This window comes from Nuphar pumila, chromosome 1 (genome assembly GCF_984573655.1).
Source record: "Nuphar pumila chromosome 1, dmNupPumi1.hap1.1, whole genome shotgun sequence".
NCBI lineage: Eukaryota > Viridiplantae > Streptophyta > Magnoliopsida > Nymphaeales > Nymphaeaceae > Nuphar > Nuphar pumila.
The window spans coordinates 167400421-167423495 of record NC_143249.1 but is presented as its reverse complement, the minus strand read 5'-3'; the positions used below and the strand labels follow the sequence as shown (position 1 = coordinate 167423495).

Genomic DNA, 23075 nt, shown 5'->3' with positions numbered 1-23075 from the left:
AAGAAAGAACTCCAACAAGCTGTCTATAAGGAGTAGGATCATCAAGAAGTTCTCCATCATCAATTTTCATTTTAACATTGACAACTTCTGGAGTGTCTACTTTCTTATCATCTGTAATTCAAGACCTGGAAACGATATCAAGAGCAAATTTAGATTGAGATATCAAATACCCCCGAGGAGAATAAGCAACTTCAATGCCTAAAAAATATCTTAATAAACCTAAGTCAGTCATTTCAAAGTGAGTTTTAAGAAGAGATTTGATATTTGCAACTCTCTGTTTGTCGCCTCCGGTGATGATCATATCGTCTACATAGAGAAGAAGAATAATGATGTCTGCATCAGATTTCTTAACAAACAAAGCAGTGTCAGTTAAACAAGGTTGAAAACCAATATCAAGCATAACATGACTAAATCGGTCATACCAGGCTTTTGGAGCCTGTTTAATACCATAAAGAGCTTTTTCTAGACGAAGAGCTTTACCCTTAGGGATACTAATACCAGGTGGGGCTTCCATGTATACTTATTCAACGAGATTCCCATTCAAGAAAGCATTTTTGACATCTAATTGAAAGATAGGCCATGTTCTAATGGAGGCCAAGGCTATTAAAGTTCTAACAGTGGTCATACGGGCCACAGGAGCAAATGTTTCTTCATAATCGATGTCATACTCTTGGGCATATCCTTTTGCTACTAAACGGGCCTTATATCTTTCCAGGGTCCCATCACTTTTGGTTTTGACTTTGTATACCCACCTACAACCTATAGGTTTCTTACCCGGAGGGATATCTTGTATCGTCCAAGTATTGGCCTTTTCTAGTGCATCCAATTCTATTTTCATGGCTTCTATCCATTCTATATGATTTTTGGCTTGAGAATAGGATGATGGTTCAACATATGATTGTATTAATGTAATGGCGGCCCTATACGTGGGTGAAAAAGGTTCATAAGACACAAGTTTTTCTAGAGGTTTAGAGATTCTAGACGTTCTTCTAGGTGAGACTTCAGAGTATTTTTGTAATGCACATAGAAAATTTTGCTCTCTACGTCTTGAATATTGTAGACTAACATCCCTATGGATTTGCTCTTCATTATCATCATTTTCAACAACAATAGGACTTTGATCAAGGTCAAGGTCACATCCAACATCACATTCATTGGATTTTGAAGTTGGATCAATTAAAAACGAGTATTCAGTGACATCCTTGGATTTTTCAAATTCAAAGAAGCTTTCTTTTTCAAAAAAAAATACATTTCTTGACACATATAATTTGTCATTTTGAAAATCGAAACACCTGTAGCCTTTTTTATTATCATCATATCCTAAAAAGGCACATGGGATTGCACGAGGAGAGAGTTTGTCATTTCTGTTGGTGAAAACAAAACATTTGCATCCAAAGACTCTTAATCTAGAATAATCTGGAGTTAAATTAACAAGCTTTTCTATTGGAATTGTATTCTTTAATGAGGAAGATGGCATCCTATTAATGAGGTAGGTGGCAGTTAGGACCGCTTCAGCCCAAAAAATTTTTGGAACTTGATTTGCAATTAGCAATGTCCTAGTAGTTTCCATAATGTGCCGATGTTTGCGTTCGGCTAGGCCATTCTGTTGTAGAGTGTGTGGACATGATCTTTGATGTGTAATACCATGTGAATTGAGATAGTCTTTGAATTCGTTGGACATAAATTCTCCCCTTGAATCAGTGCGAAAAACAAAAATATCATTTTGAAACTTATTTTAACCATTTTATGAAATATTTGGAAGTTAGCAAAGACATCAGATTTATGTTTAAGAAAATAAATCCAAGTATGTCTAGAAAAGTCATCAACAAAAATGACATAATATGTATAACCACCTTTGGAAATAACTGGTGCGGGGCCCCAAACATCCGAATGTATTAACTCAAGTGGTCGTGAGGAAACAAAAGTTCTACTAAGAAATGGTAACCTTTTCATTTTGCCAAGAATACAGTCTTTACAAGAAAAATTTTCAGAATTACAAAATTTTTCCAAACTTGGAAAATATTGAATTTTAGACATATGAGGATGGCCAAGCCTTTTGTGCCATAAATCCAATTCTAATTTCTGAATATTATAACAAAATGCATTCTTGGGTAATTCCAAAAAGTCTATGTAATAAAGTCCTCCTTCTCTATGGCCTTCCCCAATCAGCTTCCCTGACTGGCGATCCTGTACCCAACAACCATGAGAAGAGAAAAAGATATTACATCCATAATCAGATATTTGCGAGACAGATAAGAGATTCAAATTAAGTTTAGGGATATATCTAACTTCTGGGATAAAAAATCTTTTGGATTTTTGAAGATTTTCAAAACATCCTATTCCTTTTACTTCAAGAGATGTGCCATTGGCTGTAAAAACCTTTGACACACTTGAGTTATTTTTAAGACATTCGGATAGACTATTAACATTTGGGGTCATATGAAAAGAAGCACCAGAATCTAAAAGCCAAGGAAAGTTACCTGGACCGGAGAAAGATGCAACTGCCGCTCCAGTTGAGGCTTCAGTTGAGGAGGATACCCCTTTGAGAAGAGGTGGAAGGATTTCCATCAGTTGAGCCATAGACACAAGTGCATCTTGATCTTTTGACTCGGATTCAACAGATGCAACTCTTTTTTCTTCTTTTCTTTTTAACTTTGGACATTGAGGCCTATAGTGCTCCGGTTCATGACAATGATGACAAATAACTTTTCTTTTATCAAAGTCGCCATTTTGCCTTCCAAAATGAGGCGACTTGTAAGTACGAGTATGATTCCCCGGTCTAGATACAGCTAAAACAGAGTCATCATCAACTTTTGGAGTACTTTTTCTAAGTCTATTTTCCTCCTTAGTGAGCTCTTCTATAGTATCAACAATAGAAGGAATTTTTCCACGATGTAAAAGGGTCGATTTGGTGGATTCAAACTCCGGCTTTAGACCATTCTCAAATTGATAGAAATGTTCCATATCGAGTTGCTTTTGGCGAAGCTCGATATCTTCGGCACAATGCCATTTGGGCTCAAGAAGAGCCAACTCTTCCCAAAGTTCGGACAACTCATTATAATATTCTCGAATAATTTTATCTTTTTGAGTCATTGTCCGAACTTTATCTTGTAAATTGCATACATGTGCAATATCTTTAAGGGAATACATGTTTTTGAGGTATTCCCAAGCCTTATCGGCATGCTCAAACTTAGCTAGACTAGAGCATTTTTTAATGTCTATGCTATTGATGAGCCATGACATAATTTTTGCATGCCCTATCCTCCATTCTTTCCATTTCTTTTCATATGTGGCTAACGCCTTACTCTTTTCTTCTTCCGTTAGAGGAACCTCTTTATCACCCTCTTTCTTGGTAAGAGATAGTTTAGGTTCCAAATCAGAACCATCCACTATACCCCATAAACCTTTTCCCCAAATGTGGTGCTTCATAATCGAAGCCCACATTACATAGTTAGTATCATTTAGCTTCATAGGAATGATGGTGATCTTATCATTGTCATCCATCTTTTACAAGGGTAAGAGAGGAATAAATAGGAGGAGAGAGAGAGAAAAATAAAAAGAAAAGAAAAAGAGTAGACAAAGGAATAAGAGAGGATATAAAACCAAAAATTTTTGTAGCACAAGTTCGCCTTTGTTCAAACAAATCTTTTTGAGCCAAGAACAAGGTGATGAAACACCTTTTGTAAATGTGGCACGGAAATCGAGGCGAAAGCACTTCAAGATCTAAGGATTTCGTAGCTCTGATAGCATGTAATGAAATGGTGGGCTTCAATAAATGCATGAATAACTCACAAACAAGTGTCTATTGGAGACACTACAAGCATGACCCTTGAAAGGGTATAAAAGGAAGAACACTTGAAAAATAAATAATACTTTATTCATGAACAAAATGCTTAAGAAGCATAGTAGTTTACATTGAAGGGGTTCACCCCTATATATACAAAAAAGTGGAAGAGAGAGGAGAGCTCATTTTGAGCTCTCCAAAAGAGACGTTGGAAGACCAACGTCTCTTAATATAGCTGTTGGATTACAGTCCAACAACATTTATTATTATAGTTGTTGGACTATAGTCCAACAACATTTATTATAGTTGTTGGACTACAGTCCAACAACTATTTACACAGTCAAGTTCCATCAAATATCTAGTTTCTATTGAACTAGATGCTAAAAAAGAAAATAAAGAAAAATATAAAAAGAAAATAATAAAAGAAAATATAATAATATTAAATAATATATATATATATATATATTACAGTTTACATTTTAACATTATAAACATATCTGCAACTTGGTCTTCCGACTTTAGTTATTTGGTAGTGATATGACCGGCTTGAACCATATCTCTTACATAGTGGCAATCAACCTCAATGTGCCTTGTTCTCTCATGGAATACAGGATTGTTCGCTATGTATGTTGCAGCTTTGTTATCGCACATCATGGTCATGGGAGCGGAAACCTTCACCTGAAGATCATGAAGAACAGTACAAACCCACATCAATTCAGCAGTTGTTTGGGCCATAGCCCGATATTCTGATTCTGCACTCGACCTAGAAACCACATTTTGTTTCTTACTTCTCCAAGAAATCAAGTTGTCTCCCAGAAACACACAGAATCCTGTGGTAGATTTTCTATCCACTACAGATCCTGCATAGTCAGCATCAGAATAGGCCACTATCTCAAGAGTTCCACCTTTCCTGAACAATAACCCCTTTCCAGGAGAAGATTTTAGATATCTGAGAATCATAATAGCTGCATTCCAGTGTACCTCAGTTGGTTTGTCCATAAACTGGCTAACTTTGCTTACTGCTAAAGCAACATCCGGCCTGGTCACAGTTACATACAGTAGCTTCCCTACGAGGGAGCGATAGCTTTTGCTATCAACCGGTTTTGACCCTTCTTCAAACAACTGAACTTTATGGTCCATGGGAATATTTGCTGGTTTAGCTCCCAACATTCCCGTTTCCTTTAATAAGTCAAGAACATATTTCCGTTGAGACAAAACCATCCCTTCACGACTCCTGGCAACTTCTATACCTAGAAAATACCTGAGTGAACCAAGGTCTTTTGTAACAAAGTGTTTTTGAAGATGAGCCTTTGTGGCTTCAATAGCTTTCACATCATCTTCTGTCAGAATGATGTCATCCACATATAACACCATAACAACTATGCCAGAGCTAGTTTTCTTTATAAATAGTGTATGATCTGCTGCTGACCTATTAAAGCCAAAGCGTGACATCACTTCAAACAACTTTTGAAACCATGCACGAGGACTTTGTTTCAAGCCATAAATCGCCTTTCTCAATCTACACACCTTCTGACACTTCCCCTCAACCTCGAATCCTGGAGGTTGTTGCATGTAAACGGTTTCAGATAAATCCCCATATAAAAATGCATTTTTCACATCTAATTGGTATAAGCTCCAACCATGCTGAACAACTACTGAGAGAACAAGGCGAATGGTACCCATCCGTGCAACAGGAGAAAAGGTTTCAAAGAAATCAATACCATATGTCTGAGTATACCCTTTTGCTACTAATCTGGCCTTGTACCTTTCAATAGAACCATCAGATTTGTTCTTTATTGTATATACCCATTTACATCCAACAATGTCAGCATCTGCTGGGGAATCAACTAGATCCCATGTATGCTGAGATACTAAAGCATCCATTTCTTCTTGCATAGCCAGCTTCCAACGATTATCAAGCTCTGCCTGCTGATAGTTCAGAAGAATAGTTTCAGCAGATAAGGCTGAAATAAAAGACTTCATCTGATTTCCAATTCTAGCATCGAAGACAAAATGAGATATGGGATATAAGCTACATTGTCGTGTCCCCTTTCGTAGAGCAATAGGCCTGTTATCATCATCATGAAGATCATTATTGTCAGTAGAACTTACCTCAAGGGAAGAAGAAGATGAAGGCACTTGCGGAGGTGGAGCTCTACGCACATATACCAATGGAGGATTATGAAATCTAGAAGATGATGAAGTTTGGTTTGGTAATGAGGGCACAAATTCCAAAGGAAAAAGAGGTATAGGTAATGGAAAAGACTCAGCTGGATCAACCTGCAGCGGGGAACCGGTACTAGAGTAATATGGAGTGGATTCCAAGAAAGATACATCCGCACTGACATACTCTCGGTGAGAAATAGGATCATAACATCGATATCCCTTTTGATTTTTGGGATAACCTATAAATATGCATTTTGTAGCTTGAACAACTAATTTATCACGGTCAGGGCCAAGTTTGTGTACAAAACAAACACATCCAAATATTTTGGGCGAGAAGGAGAAAAGTGGGGTATTGGGTTTTAGGATATGTAATGGAATTTGATCACCCACAGAAGACGAAGGTATACGGTGGATCAGATAGCAAGCAGTGGTAATCGCATCACCCCAGTATAACGCAGGAACATTGGATTGAATCATAATGGTCCTGGCAACATCAAGCAAGTGCCGATGTTTTCGCTCAGCCACCCATTTTGTTGAGATGAATAGGCACAGGAAGTTTGGGGTTAGATGCCATTATCTTGGTAAAATTGTAACAGACCTTTTGATTTAAACTCGAGAGCATTATCAGTGCGAACAATCTTGACAACAGATTCAAACTGAGTTTTTATTTCAAGAATTAAGGATTTGATAATACTTGGAACTTCAGATCGTTCCTTTATTAAAAACACCCATGACAATTTAGAGAAATCATCAACAATAACAAGATAGTAATGACACTGAGTCCTAGTAGGAATCTTACTGGGACCCCATACATCTGCATGAAGAAGTTCAAAAACTTTATTACTAGACTGACTCTGACTCGAAGGGAACGAACTTCGATGATGCTTTCCCAACTGACATGCTTCACACTGAAATGATGTGGTGGAAGGAATTTGAGGAAAGACCGAACGAAGCTTTGACAATGAAGGATGACCAAGACGACGATGCCACTGAACAGGACTGAATGAGTGTTCCACTGCAGCATGAACATTACCCATTGGATGATGTAGGTAGTAAACTCCATTTTCTTCATAGCCTCCACCAATCTTCTTCATTGTCAGCAAATCCTGAAAATGACAACCCATCGGATCAAATATTACTCTACAGTTTTGTTCTCTTATAAGGCAACTAACAGAGAGTAAACTTTGAGGAAAGTTTGAAGCATGAAGAACATTTTGCAACTGTAATGAGGAGGATATAGAAATATTTCCCTGACCAACAACCAGGGAGGAACTCCCATCGGCTAATGAGACTCCTCGATGAGCATTAATATCCTTTATATCTGAAAAAACAAGTGAATTTCCACACAAATGTCTAGATGCACTAGAGTCAATAATCCACTTACTGTCAGTCAGATGAAGATGATTTCCGGTTGAATAGGCAACATCAGCTACAGGAGGGGTGGAACTCAAAGGACGAAGAGCTATCAACTCATCATATTCAGCACGACTGAGGGTGATACTACTGTCACTTGCCGAGATATTATCCTGTACATTTGTTGCCTCGATAGTAGTAATATTTGTTTTAGGAGTATATGACTTTGATGAAGAAGAGGTTGGCCGACCATGCTTATCCCAGCAACGATCTTCTAAATGTCCAGATTTTCCATAGAATGTACATTGAAGCTTTCCTCTGCCTCCCATACCACGTCCACGACCTCGTCCTCTGATATTCTGAATATTTCCACGCCCATAACCAGATGAGACAACAAGAGCAGATGACTGAGTCACAGGCTGAGATTGTGGAAGAGAGATCACAAGTCTACTCAGACGATTATATGCCTCAGCAAGAGTAGGTACATCTGAACCAGTCAACATTTGGACTTTTGCAACAGAGAATTCTGAAGATAAACCTGTAAGAAACCAAGCAACCATAGTTTGTTCTTGATGATCCTTTTGTTTCGAACAACAGAGGGGTCTGTGAGCATTAAGTCTTTCAAAGGCAGCTTTGACGGAGGCATAGTACTGGGCCAAGGTCTGATCTCCCTGCTGTAAATTATATATTTCATGTTCAACTTGCAGGATACGACTCACATTAGTCTCTTGTGAGTACGTATCTCGAAGATTGTCCCACATTTGTTTGGCTGTATTATAGTAAATTAAACCATCTGCAATATGGGGTTCGACACTATTCATAATCCATGACATAACTATGTCATTATCTTCATCCCAGGTAACATATTTTCCCACGTTTTTAGTGGGTTCGTCTTCCAACAAGATATGTTTTCTACGATGTCCAGATACCGACATCATAAATGTTCTGGACCACCTGGCATAGTTAGTTTCATTCAACCTTATAGAAGAGCCGTACGAAAAGGGATTGACAAATGCCTTATACTCTCCAATATTTTCCGATTTGGATTCACATTTCGAAGTTTCAGCCATACTGAAGATATACTTCTGTTTCGGCAAAAAGAAACTGGACAGACTTCAATCAACACAGGGAAAAACGTGTGTTACACTCACACATCAACCGATATGACAATCAACAGATGTTCACACACACAAAAAGACCACGATAGTAAGGAATAACAGCCCACAACAAGAGTACTTTCGCAGCACAGCAGGGAATCTAGCCTGCAGTTTCCACGACAGTAGTGAACAGCAGCCCACAAGCATGAATAATAGTTTTTTTTTTTTCAGCACATCAGTGAATCACGACCAACATAACTCTGCATACGCATAACCCGAATCATAACAGAGGCTGCTCCCTAGACATATATAGCTCGACAGTCAGTCATATTTCAATCACGGGCAACACCACTACGAGTTTGATTGCTGTTTCTCCCAAATACCAGGAAGTCACGACATGAAATCACGAAACAGAACAAAAAAACCCACGACAAGGAGATTGCAGTTGGCCCAAACATCAGGATATCACAGCTGAAATAAAACTCGACACCAGGGAATCACGGCAAAGCAAACACTCGGCAACAGAGAATCACAGCAGGAACTCACAGCAAAGAGAAAAAAAAACTCGGCAACAAGGAGTCACGGCAAAGCCAAAACAAAAACCGAGGAGCTACCAGACCAACAGCCAGCATCCATGACCAGCAGCACGCATCCTGCTCCCTTAGATTTGATGACAGATCTTACACAGAAAAAAAAATAAACCGCTGACCTGATTGGAAAAAGATTTTCGTTGGATCGTAGTTTGATTACGATCGATCACGCTCCCATGATCGACTGCTCTGATACCATGTAGAAAGATGCACCGAACCCTAGGTAGAGAGAGAGAGAGACGGCTGTACAGGAAGAGAAAACTCGTTAACTTTGTTATTAGGGCTTCTCTCTATGTTAAATAGAGAGAGGCTAAAAAGAATAATTACATCAAAGCCCATTATGAAAACAAAATTTCAAATAGCCTCTAATATAAAAAGACTTAACTTAAAACCACCTATTCTCAACAATATATAAGATACATATGCATATATATTCTATATATATAAAAGAAGTGCATTCCTTTTGTAATACCTGATAAGGGTAATTTTGTCTTTTCACTTTCTTTTGCGCATATTCATCTTTTTGAATATGTTTTTAATTTAATTTTTTCTTTTTCTTTTCTTTTTTCTTTTTCTTTTTTTCTTTTTCTTTTTCATCTTTGAGGGACCCCACAAATAGACGTTGGGACCCCTCCAGCGGTTAGATTTCTAACCGTACAACGACTATTTTGGAGCCCCTCCTTTGCTCCTTGTGTATTATATATATGGGTGAACCCCCTTTGTATTGTTCACACTTTTTAGCAAAAGCTACTATTCATTTCAATAAAGATTCTTTTTATTTTGTATGCCTTTGAGCATTTGTGTTCTCATTTATGTGTTGTGCCTTTGTGCACACTTATTTCAAGTTCTAGTTTTGTGCCTTTGTGCACACATTACATATTGAAGACCTAGTGCCTTTGTGCACAATTGTCTCTTTGAAGACATTTTTACACTTTTATTACAAGGGTTACATGCATAAATGACCAAAACACCTGTGGAAAATTTAACGAAAAAAGGCAAAATGAACATTTTATGTTAAGATTATATTGCCCTTATTCTTGAGCGCGATCAAGGTCCAACATGGCATATTTCCAGTTTTATGAAATCAACATCGTTTTTTTTTTTCATAAACATTAACACAATTTTTGTGAAACTTCATGACTTTTCATGTGCAGTAGACAGCCCAAACATATAGGGGAGTTAAGGGATCAATTTCCATTGTTATCTTTTGATGATCAATCCTTGGAACAAGAAGAGATAGATGATAGTTGTTGACATTGGATGTTATCTGTGACCTATGTGTCAAAGATATGGACATGACCCAATGCTTGACACAAATTTATAAGTTTTCAGAAAAAAAAGGACATTATGACAGATTTTTTTAACTTTTTAATCAGTGAATGTTTTTTAAATATTTTAAAATATCAAATGTATTTTGTTAAAATATAATTAAAAAGTATTAAAAATATTAAAATAATGTTTCTGTATATCCCATTTGTGTCAGTGTTTGACTGGTGTTCCCTGGGACACGTGGCCAAAATGGCATGCTCATGGGACATAGTCTTTGACGTAGTATACCTCCAAACTCCTAAGCACAATAGTATAACAAGATGACTTTGGTGGCTCCAGAGGGATTAAAAATCCTTTCTTCTTATTGGTTTATATTTCTGAAAAAAGGAAAATAAAAAATCTTAGAGAAACTAAAACATGGAGATGGTTGGGTATCAAAATATGATTTTCTGTGTATTGTGCTTTAGTGGACCTCTTACAATTTTCCAATGTATTATTTGTTTTTGCTGATTCCATGGAGTAGGGAAAAACTATAAATCTGAGCTTGCTCCAAGAGGTAAGCAGCTTACATTTTGCAGTTTCTAAGTGAAAATTAAATAGAAGCATGCCAGCGTACAAGATATTAATGAAGGACCCAAGGAAATGTGCGTGCAGCTAACATATTGGAGATGAGCATGCCCACATGCTTAGAGGTCTCATTTCTTCAAAGTCAAACATCAATGCTGAATACCAGAAATGTGATTGTATGGTTCTTGATGGGTTCTGAGCTTTGTTGACCAAAATGAAAGGTCTCAGACGTGGGTCTTTAAGTTCAAGGGGCTGACATCACGTGGGATAGGATGTTGGCAGGCATAGATGAACTTGCCATTTTCTTTTGAGCAACCAAATGACTTAAGCTAAGTGCTTGGTTCTTAGCATGGTTAGCTGACTGACCTTTGCCAGCATGTTTAGATGGAATTGAAACTAGTCCAAGATGAATGTATGTTCACACACACACACACACACACACACACACACACACACATGGCTGTGGCGGATGGGAGCAGGTACCACCCACGCACCAGGTGTGCCCTTTGGTCGGGTCAGGTCTAAACCTTGCCCTTCCTGACTTGAAAAGTTTTTTTTTATATAACTTTTCATTTGGTCAACTGGCAGGGATGACCAAACTCACGCCAAAAGGGGGTTGTGGCATCTTTTCCCTCTCTCTCCTTTTCCATTCCCTTCGGCGTGATGAAGAGAAGGAAGAGGGGAAGAAGGAGAAAGAGGCAGAGGAGGAAGAATAAGATAAACGAGGAAGTGAAGCATGAAGAGGAGAAAGAGGGGGTGGAGGAAGAAGAAGAAGAGGAGGAGAAAGAGGAAGGAGGGGGGTGGTGAGAGAGAGAGAGTGAGATGGGTGCGAAATCCTTTTTGACCCCTCCACCCCAATCTTTTATGTCCAAAAACATGAGTTTGGATTATAACCCAATCCAAAACCCATATCTGATATATATATATATATATATATATATATATATATATATATATATATATATATATATATATATATATATATAATATATAGCCGTGCCCCCGAACTCACATTTTTTTCAATTTTCCGTGTCATAACCTCGAACCCTTACTGTAACCCGCACCCCTACCCATGTGACATAGATACACACACACTATCATCCTCATCATTTAATGATCTAAAGTGCTTGAGAGTTGAGATGGTACCATATTGAGAGGGTGAAGAAAAATACTCCCATCTTTTATAATATAAGCACTTCTTATGAGTTAAAAATTCACTTGTAGCCATGTTTTGCTCGTGTATATTATATATATATATATATATATATATATATATATATATATGTGTGTAATATGCGGTCATGTCATTAGTACGACACTAACTAGTGGGAAATCAATGGTGTGAGCTTCTTCGCTAAATATGAATCCATATATGCATTCAACATGGTGTGTTTTGTAGGAAACACACGTGGATGATCTAAAACATATTTTTGCTAATCAAATCATGTAGTTTTATCCTATAGGGCTTGATCCACAAAAAAATCAAGAAATCATTGTAAATAGGCAGTTTTTACTGGAGAGTATGGTACAGTCAAATGTGTATATGTGTGTGTGTATGCTGTGCTTTCATTCTTTGTATAACATGATGTGCATCCTTGTAGGTACGTATGGTTACTGGAGACAATATTCAAACAGCAAAAGCTATTGCTTTGGAATGTGGTATTCTTGACTCGGAGGCATCTGCAGTGGAGCCAACTGTTATTGAGGGAAAAAGATTTCGCACCCTTTCAGAAACAGAAAGGCAGCGTGTTGCAACACAAATATCTGTATTTCCCTGATTAGTTTCTTTTGAATCTTTCATTGCGTTTCTCCATCCTGTGATCAGTCATTGCCTTGACATTTGATACAGGTAATGGGAAGATCTTCCCCTAATGACAAACTTCTACTTGTACAAGCTTTAAGGAAAAACGGAGATGTTGTGGCTGTTACAGGTGATGGTACAAATGATGCTCCTGCATTGCATGAGGTTAGACATTTCTGTTTTTCTGATATTTCAGTACTCAACTTTATCAGATGTGGTCTCATGTTCTCATGTTCACAGTATCCCATTTATGGCTTGTAGGCAGATATAGGTCTTTCAATGGGTATTCAGGGAACTGAAGTCGCAAAGGAAAGCTCTGACATCATTATCTTAGATGACAATTTTTCATCAGTTGTAAAGGTCAGCATGGTGTAATATCAAATTTTTGATGCTGAATCTTCATTTTTTGTTGAACTGTGAATTCCTAATGGATAAATTTTCTATCCTTTGTACTTCAGGTTGTCCGTTGGGGGCGTTCTGTATATGCGAATATTCAGAAATTCATACAATTTCAACTCACTGTCAATGTTGCAGCTCTTGTAATAAATGTGGTTGCTGCGATTTCTGATGGGAATGTGCCTTTAAAAGCTGTGCAGGTTTTCATTTTGTCGAATTCATTCATGTTGGTTGTTTGTCTTATGATTTTTTTACAAAGTTTTATCTCCAGCTTCTGTGGGTTAATCTCATAATGGATACTCTTGGAGCACTTGCATTGGCTACTGAACCACCTATGGATGAACTTATGCGCAGAGGCCCAGTTGGTAGAAGGTGACAAAACTTGTCTTTGACTGATTGGTTCATTATTCCTTGATTTGTTGGCAGTTATTAACTTAGCTTAAATAGTTAGAATAATCATAATAGTTCCATTGTTTTGTTTTTGGATCTATCAAAGACATCCACAATTACTTGTGTAATCCTATACTGTGGATATCGTTTTCTCAGGGATCCTCTTGTTACCAATGTTATGTGGAGAAACATCATCATCCAAGTACGTGAACTTGTATTTATGAAGGGCTGAAAGCTCGAATAGTTTTATTTTCTTATATTTGGTTGTGATTATTGGCATGTTGGAGTTTCAGGCACTGTATCAAGTCACAGTCCTCCTTGCTCTCAACTTTGCTGGTATACACATATTGCACCTTACAAATAAGCCAAGTACTGATGCTAACAATGTGAAGAATACCTTTATCTTTAACACATTCGTTATGTGCCAAGTAAGTTAATTAACTCTTATATTGAAATGTATCATATGCTTTATCAGATTTACAGGCAGGATTGATTATTCTTATTGCGTTTGTACTAGCACATGATGAATAACATTTTTATGCAGTTGTGCTGCCACATAATATTCACAAGTTAATGAACAGTTAATATAGAAACTGTTTATGTTCTTTAGAATACTCATGTGCTGTCACAATGAATAACTGCCTCCTTTTTCTCAAAAGTCTATGAGGAAGAGCATCCGCATTCAGTATTACCTGTTTCTGGATCTGGACTTGCCTGTCTCCTTAGAACAACAGACTCAGGTGACACTAGACGATTCAATAAAAAGATTTGGTGTTATCCAAACTGATGTGACCCATATTTGATACTAAAAAAGTGTAAACACACGATGACTTGAGATGATTTTGAGGAGGTTGCATGACCTTCTTTTAGATTTTGATCGAGTTGTTGATGTGGCTCGTAGCTACGAGTTTAATCTTCTTGATGTCAAAAATGAACCGGAACTGTGCATGATTCAGGTCTGATTTGGTCATCTAGGTTCAGGCAGGTGCAATTTGTGCTAAGACATTCAAGTTGTGCATTGCCAAGTAGCACACAGATTTAAGTTGCACCCTCATTCATATTCTATTTGAACTGCCAAAGGTTGAAATTTCGAGAATGCTTCAGAATTCCATGATCATGGCCTAAGGTTCAGGCCTTATTACTTGATTTTGCTCAGAATAAGAAAGGTACTAACAAAGAAATAAAACTTTTTGTAACAGAATATTTATACCCCTTAGCCATAATAAATTATAAATCTGCTATCCACTAGTGAAAGGATTTTCGACTGATCATCTGCCTAATCTGTCTATGACCTTTTTTCTTATGCATGGAAAGTTTAACTCAACATGCAGAAGAAGTTCAATCATGATCATCAAAACATATTTTAGGCTCACAGATGCCAAAACAATGTGTAAAAACTCGGAGGTTTGCACAAGAAAAGTCTCAAAATCTTCTAAGATCGTCCTTAGAGCCTCCATATATGGCTTGTGAAAAGTCTCACACACGATCAAGTTTCCAAATAACTTGATATTCAAAACATATGCCAATACAAAATAACATTAAAAAGCTTCACACCACAAGAAAGAACAAGTGCTTCGAATGCACTGTGTTATTGCAATGAGGGGATAAAACCCTTTCATTCATATGTACATACAATGGGCTCATTTTATTTATAATGCATTACAGTTTGAAAGAGCTGTTGGGCTATTCCTTAGAGCTGTTGGGAATCAGCCCAACGGCTCAGTGGCTGACTGTTGTACACTGTACACAGTCAGCCACTGACTATGTACAAAAAGAGAACAAAAACTGAAAAAGCAAAATAAATAAAATGAGAAATTATAGAAATAAGAAAATAAAAATTACAAGAATATACGTATATACTTTAAATATGTATTTATATACATATACTTATACATATATATACTCTTGTATTAAGAAGAGTATGTATGTATGTATATATATATATATATTCAAGTATATACATATATGTATTATTTTCTTACAGTCTCCCTCAAACTTATGGTGACATCACCGAAAGTTTGTCAAGTAAAAAGTTGAATCTTGGTGAGCACAGTGCCTTGGTGAAAAAATCCGCAAGTTGATATTTTGATGTCACGTAGGGAAGATCAATAGTCTTCTTTAACTATTCTTCACGAACAAAATGACAATCCATCTCTATATGCTTGGTTCTTTCATGAAATGTATGATTTCGAGCAATGTATATGGAGCTCTTGTTGTCACAGCATAATCTTGTAGGATTCTGAAGATGAATTACCATATCTGAAATTAGTTGTTGGAGCCACACAATTTTCATGATACTAGTTGTCATTGCTCTATATTCAGCTTCTGTAGATGATAGTGACACCTTTTGTTGTTTCTTGCACCTCCATGAAATCAAAGATTCACCTAGAAACATACAAAAACCAGTTGTTGAGTATCTATTATTTGGATCCCCTCCCCAATCAGCATCAGAATATGCAATAAGATCTAAGGAGGAAGAAGAGGATAGAAAAACTCCCTTATTTATTGTACTTCTAATGTATTTGATAATTCTCATCACTGCACTCATATGAGCTGATGTTGGAGCGTGTTGAAATTGATTTGCTATATTTACAACATGAGCTATGTCTGGTCTTGTAATACTCAAATACATAAGAGATCGCACGAGTTGTCTAAAGGGAGTTGGATTGTCTAAAGGAACTCCATCATCGGCTCACATTTTCATTCCAACAGTCTCTGGGGTGTCAACAACTTTATCATCCGATAGTCCTGACCTGACAATAATATCTGAAGCAAACTTTGTTTGTGACAATATGTACCCTTTGTTAGAGTAGGATACTTCTATACCAAGGAAGTATGTTAGGAACCCAAGATCTGTCATTTCAAAAGAATTTTTTAAAAACTGTTTTACTTTCTTGATTCCTTCTTTGTCACTCCCTGTAATCAACATATAAAAGTAAAATTATAATACCTGTAGAAGAATTCTTGATAAATAAAGTTGTATCAGTGTAGTATGGTTTAAAACCATATCTTGCAATAACATTGTAAAAAGTATCAAACCAAGCTTTAGCTGCTTGTTTGAGACCATACAATGTTTTTTTTAATTTAAGTACTTTACCTGAAGGAATTATCAATCCGGGTGGAACATCCATGTATACTTCCTCATTAAGATTCTCATTCAAAAAGGCATTTTTAACATCCATTTGAAATATATTCCAATTTTTAATAGCTGAAATAGCTACAAGCATTCGAACAGTGGTCATCCTGGCAATAGGAGCAAAAGTTTCTTCGTAATCCACTCCATATTCTTGAGAATATCCTTTGGCAACTAGCCTAGCTTTATGCCTTTCCAATGATCCATCACTTTTGGTTTTTACTTTAAAAACCCATCTATATCCTATGGTCTTCTTTCTAATGGGTAAATTTAGATTTTTTCAAGTGTTAGCTTCTTTAAGAGCGTCTAATTCTATATGCATAGCTTTTTTTCATTCGGGTAAATTGTTTGCTTCATTGTAACATGAAGACTCAAAATATGAATGAATAGCTATAAGGCATGCTCTATGTCTAGGAGAGAATGATTCATAAGACACAAATTTATTTGAAATTCTTGAGGTTCGTTCAGATCTACGAATGATGGTTTGTTCTAAAGGAATTTCTAATGCTTCATTGTTACTTTGATTTACACTTTCATTGGTTGCATTTTGATTTCTTCTAGTGTATACTATTGGTTCAATTGTTGTTCTATCTTCAATAGGAGATTCTACATAACTATTTTCATCATTAGACAACAGTTTAAACAAAAAAGAATAATCATAATTTGTCTTGTGACGTGTTTCCTTCAAATCCACTTTCATTTTCAACAAAATTAACATTTCTTGAGACAAGAAGTTTATCATTTTTGATATCGTAGCATTTAAATCCTTTTTGTGTTTCAGAGTAACTAATGAACGCACAGGGGATAGCCTTAGAGGATAGTTTATCTCCTTTATCATTTAAAACATAACATTTACAACCAAAGATTCTCAGTCTCTGATAGTCAGGTTGATATTTGAATAATTTTTCAAAAGGAATCTCATTTGACAAAGTTTTTGAAGACATCCTGTTTATGAGATTTATTACAGTTAATGCAGCTTCAGCCCAAAGTTTTATAGGAACATTTCTAGCAATAAGAAGGGTTCTTGTAGTTTCCATAATATGTCTGTGTTTTCTTTTTGAAATTCCGTTTTGTTGTAGGGTTCTAGGACATGATTTTTTATGTAAAATTCCTTCGTTTTCTAAAAATTGTTTAAACTCATTTGACAAATATTCTCCTCAAAAGTCAGTTCTGAGAATTTTGATCTTACTTTCAAATTGATTTTTAATCATGTTATGGAATGTTTTGAAGGTTACAAATACATCTGATTTAAACTTAAGAAAGTAAATCCAACGATATCTAGTGAAGTCATCGATAAACACAACGTAGTAGGAGAATCCTCCTTTAAAAGCAACAGGAGCAGGACCCCACATATCCGAATGAACTAATTCGAAAGGCATTGAAGAATAAAATGTTCTTTGACCATAAGGCAAGGTTGTCATTTTACCGAGTTAACATTCTTTACATTCAAAATTATCTTTACAAAGATTCTTGGTAACCAGTACAAAATTTAATTTTCTTATATTTGGATGCCCAAGTCTATGATGCCAAGTCTGTATATCTTTTGTTTGGGCAGTGTTACAAAATGATTTCTTTGGAATACAAAGAAAATCCATATAATATAGATTTCCTTGCCTAGAACCTTCTTTAATCAATTTCTCAGACTGACGATCCTGCACTCAACATTTACTTGATGAGAAAATGACGTCATATCCATGATCCGAGATTTGAGAAACTGAAAGTAGGTTAAGATGAAGTTTTGGTATGTCTTATTTTTGAAATGTAAAATTTGTTATGTTTTGACAAATCATTTTTAAAAGTTCCAACACCCTCTATTTCAAAGGCAGTGCCATCGGCAGTGGAAACAAAAGATGCATTCGAATTAGATTGACATTCGGATAATATAGACTTATGTGGGATCATATGAAAAGAAGCTCCTGAATCAAGAAGCCAAGAGCACATACCAAGAGTAGAAGAGGATGCAATGGACGCTCTTGAAGTAGCTCCTTTGAGTAATGGTTGCAATGCTTCCGTTAGTTGAGATAATGATTTGGTGAGGTCTTTGAGATTCAAAGTATCCTCGTCTTGTTTTGATGGTGCAGCGGCAACATGTTTTTCTTGAGGCCTATATTTGTATCTAGGACATTGAGGCCTAACATGACCAGGTTCATTACAGTTATAGCAAATGATTTTTGATTCTCTTCTATTCTTGCTAAAATGAGGAGGTTTATATGACTTTATATGATGCCCTGGTTTTGATGTGGCAAGTGCGCATTCCTCTTCTTGATCATTGCTAGAAGTAGCAAGCACACTAACATTTTTACTCATATTTAGTCTAGTTTTTTCTCCACTAAGTTTAGTGAGAATCTCATGAATAGGAGGAGGAGACGAAGATGATAGCAAGGAGGCCCTTGTTTGTTCAAACTCGGGTCTCAAACCATAGAGAAAAGCGAATAGTCTATCTTCTTCAACTTGAACTCTTCGCAATTTTATACATTTACCTTCTCATTTGAGTTCAATTTGGGCAAGTTGGGTCCATATGGAAGATAACTCCATAAAGTAATCTCTTACATTTTTATCTCCTTGTTTGATATTTCTAACTTTTTCTTGGAGATAATACTTGTGAGCCATATCTTTTTCGGTAAACATACCTCTAAGATATTCACATGCTTCATTTGTCTTTTTATAGCTTAATAGATTTGAGGCAATTTTTGTCTCAACTCCACTTAGCATCCATGAAAGAATTTTAGCGTTTTTCATTTCCCATTCATCCAATTTTTTGTAATATTCTTCCATGGCTTTGTTTCTTTCGTCAAGACTAGTCTCAATCCTATTTTCACCTAATGTAATTTTGGGAGTAGGTTCAAGAATAGTACCTCTTACAAATCCCCACAAACCTTGACCCTTGATAAGTGTCTCAAAGTGTCCCGCCCAAATGTTATAGTTGCTTCCTTCAAGTTTGAATGGCGGAATAAAGTTGGAGTTGCTTGGTTTGTGTGGAAAAAATTCACCCATAGTGAATTAGAAGAGAAAAACTAATCACCACCACAAAGGAGAATAAGCATGCTTTTTGAGGCAACCCACCAATGCACGGTTGATCATACACCAAGCTCTGATACCATGTGAAAAGTCTCACACACAATCAAGTTTCCAAATAACTTTATATTCAAGAAAGAACAAGTGCTTCAAATGCATGTGTTATTGCAATGAGGGGATAAAACCCTTTCATTCATATGTACATACAATGGGCTCATTGCCCTTATTTATAATGCATTACAGTTTGAAAGAGCTGTTGGGCTATTCCCAACAGCTCAACGGCTCTTCCAGTCAGTGGCTGACTGTTGTACACTGTACACAGTCAGCCACTGACTATGTACAGAAAGAGAACAAAAACTGAAAAAGCAAAATAAATAAAATGAGAAATTATAGAAATAAGAAAATAAAAATTACAAGAATATACGTATATACTTTAAATATGTATTTATATACATATACTTATACATATATATACTCTTGTATTAAGAAGAGTATGTATATATATATATATATATATATATATATATATATATATATATATATATATATTCAAGTATATACATATATGTATTATTTTCTAACATGGCTGTGCTGTGTTTGTTCCATGCCTCTAATGTCTTCTCCTAGTGGTATGTAGGGATGGTAAACGAACTGAGTTTGGGCTGTTCGGGCTCAGCTCGTGAGGTTGTCACTAGCTGACCTGAGTCTGAGCTCGCTATGAGCTGATCAAGAGCTGCCTTGTTTTCTAAAAGTTAGTTTTTATGGTGGTTTAAAGCTTGGGATGTCTGTGCTCGGCTCATTTACCTAAACGAGCCTGCTTGTAGCTTGGCTCGCCAAGCTCAATTTCCGAGCCGATCCGAACAGCGAGCTGCTTGTCTCGTTTCCCTGCCCTACTGTTTTCGCAGAACAATCATTCCTATGAATGTCCAATTAGTGCATGACATAAATGTTCTCAAACATCACCAATGTGGCTGAAATTGAAGAATAATTAGCAAGTGGCAACTTATTCTTTCATGAGGTGTGATTAACTCAAGAAGCACATTCACATGCATACGCACGCGAACAAACACAAACACAGTCACTCACAGCTTTTTTGCTGTGAACAAAATTTGAAATGCCACTGCTGTTTTTTTCATCAATGGGAGCAATGTGATTTTCAAGAGTAAGCATTCTTTAATTGTGTATTGGGGAAAGGCATATTTTAATGTGCGTTCTTTTTCTCTTTTGTGGTGACAATTAATAAAAGAGCCACCATGGTGCCTCATAGTTTGTTAGGAGCAAAACATTTGATGAAGATGTTGATATCCACCGAATGCCTAAACTTCAGCCACTTCCTGTTGTTGGATAACTTGCGGTTGTTCTAGTTGGTCATGTCTAAACTTGGTTTTGTTTTAGCAAGAGTTTTTGGAAATTGCTTACTTCTGTCATGTTTAGGTGGTGAGCATGAGAAACTTGGGTATGACCTCTTTCACATTCCATATTGAATCATTTGAAACAAAAAAGAAATTGTCTAGTATAGCATTATATGCATGAAACACTGATAGGCATATCAACTAACCTTTTGTTTGGCATTAATCATGAATCTCGAAGTTTGTTTGCCATCAATTATCTGCATAACTTCTGTTCTCAAGGTCATTGAGCAATTGTCTGGTAAAGTTGTTAGCAAGCTTTGTGTGTTGCAGGTGTTCAATGAGTTCAATAGTCGGAAACCTGAAGAGCTAAATATCTTTTCTGGAATCACAAGAAACTCCCTCTTCATGGGGATAATTGCGATTACTGTTATTTTTCAGGCAAGTATTTGTGGGATTTTTTGTTTCATATGTTTCCATGTTTGTATTTTCTATTTTTCTCACAGCGGCAGAACCTCTTGTAGGTTTTGATTGTTGAATTCCTTGGGAAATTTGCTTCCACTGTCAAGTTGACTTGGCAGTTGTGGCTTGCGTCCATTGCTCTTGGTTTCATAAGGTTGGTGATACTATATTTTTGTATGCTGGATGGTTGTCAGCGAACCAACTATTTCTTTATTTTGATCATTTACCACAGATTGTCAATTATTTTTCTGGATATGTTATGTCCAACTTTTCAATTTACTCCAAGGGTCTGTTATAAAAAAAATACAACACAATATGCATTGTCATGAAATTCTCGAACACTGCCAGAACTACCTGTTTGCTCATCTGCAATAGTTGTCATGAGCTCTGTCCTACTGCTATATGAAGAGATAATGGAATTCCAATGGACCCAGATTTCTCTGAAGTCTCAGAGAAGGTTGTTTTCCTTTATTGTGGAAGTTCGTGAGAACTGCATTGAGTTATGTTGCTTTAAATGATAGATAATTCAACTGATGTTGGGGAAGTCAAAGTGCTTTTGATTCTTTTTGCTTTAATGCAACAAAAATGTACATGGAGTTAAGTGGGGCGCCCATAAGTAGACAGATGTTCCTGATCATGCGTGTTTTTTCTTGTAAGTTTTGCTCTTATACAGATGCAAAACCAAAATTTGTTGTACGTGACCAGATTTACTTGCTTATTTTGTTTTTGGCCTTCATCTCCAACATGCAGTTTTGCCATTTCTTCATTGTGTGCACATTTCCTATGGTCTTTATGAAAGGAATAGAAATTCTAACTACTGATTTCTAATTTTATCATATATCAGGCTTTGAGAACTAACGTTGCTGCCTTGTGAGTGCAGCTGGCCTCTGGCATTTCTTGGTAAACTTATACCTGTTCCAGAAACCCCGTTTGCTGTGTATTTCAAGCGGATATGGTGTTGCAAACGAGGTTCTCACTATATTCTCTGCTTGTGTTGATATTTCAAGCTTATGTAAATCATGTATCAACATTTCCAGTTTGATTTTGTAAATATGTGTCATGTCCCTATGTTTCAGGACGTAGGGATTTTCAGGAGGCTGGTCAAGAAGGCAACTAAAGGAGTGCCTCACCGTAAAATCTTGCTTTGGAGTTCCGATGCCAGGTTTCATGCAGATCAAGAAGGAAATGATGCATAAGATCTACATGCAGTTTCTTGTTTCCTATTTCTGTTTGATTCTTCTGATCTGTCGATATGTATATCTATTGTAGATCTCTCACGGAATCGTGTGTTGTTTATCCTTTAAATCATAATTCTGGCTTTTAGGCAATTTTGGGTTCCCTTAGTTCTTCTCATGGGTGCTTCCACACTTAACCATCGTTCTTGTCAACTCTTCAGATGTGGTTCATGTGATAAAAACCTGAAAACTTCCAACTGGTATTTCCCTTTATCCTTCCATGTTCAAATAGTGAATCAAAGCTGTTAAAACCGGATAAAATCGAAGTATTAACTATGTACTTGAATGTTCCATTTCTATGATGTCTTATACTTTATTTCTGCTGAAGATTTTTATTTCTTATTTTTTTATGATTTTTTGTTTTCTTAGAACAAATCTTAAAATAATCTGATCCAAACTTATTCGATCCAATTCTGTTCAGAATCCGATTCTGGCAAGTGACAACATTGGTGTGAATTGTGTTGGCTT

The 23075-nt window shown here is 36.5% G+C and overlaps 1 protein-coding gene across 2 annotated transcripts in view; it reads left to right on the top strand.

Moving 5' to 3' along the window:
• LOC149851219 (calcium-transporting ATPase 5, plasma membrane-type-like) overlaps positions 1-22700 on the top strand; it is a 217144-nt gene extending 194444 nt beyond the window's left edge. The window contains exons 24-34 of one of the 2 annotated variants that reach the window (XM_089999263.1): positions 12428-12592; positions 12676-12792; positions 12889-12987; positions 13086-13223; positions 13295-13395; positions 13570-13615; positions 13707-13841; positions 21244-21351; positions 21435-21526; positions 22253-22341; positions 22449-22700. In XM_089999263.1, coding sequence (XP_089855389.1) covers positions 12428-12592; positions 12676-12792; positions 12889-12987; positions 13086-13223; positions 13295-13395; positions 13570-13615; positions 13707-13841; positions 21244-21351; positions 21435-21526; positions 22253-22341; positions 22449-22489 — 1131 coding nt within the window. In that variant the 3' untranslated portion in view covers positions 22490-22700. Of the gene's footprint in view, positions 1-12427; positions 12593-12675; positions 12793-12888; positions 12988-13085; positions 13224-13294; positions 13396-13569; positions 13616-13706; positions 13842-21243; positions 21352-21434; positions 21527-22252; positions 22342-22448 lie in introns of those variants that run through there. The other variant, XR_016430781.1, reaches the window with a different exon arrangement.
• The last annotated feature ends 375 nt before the right edge of the window (positions 22701-23075 follow it).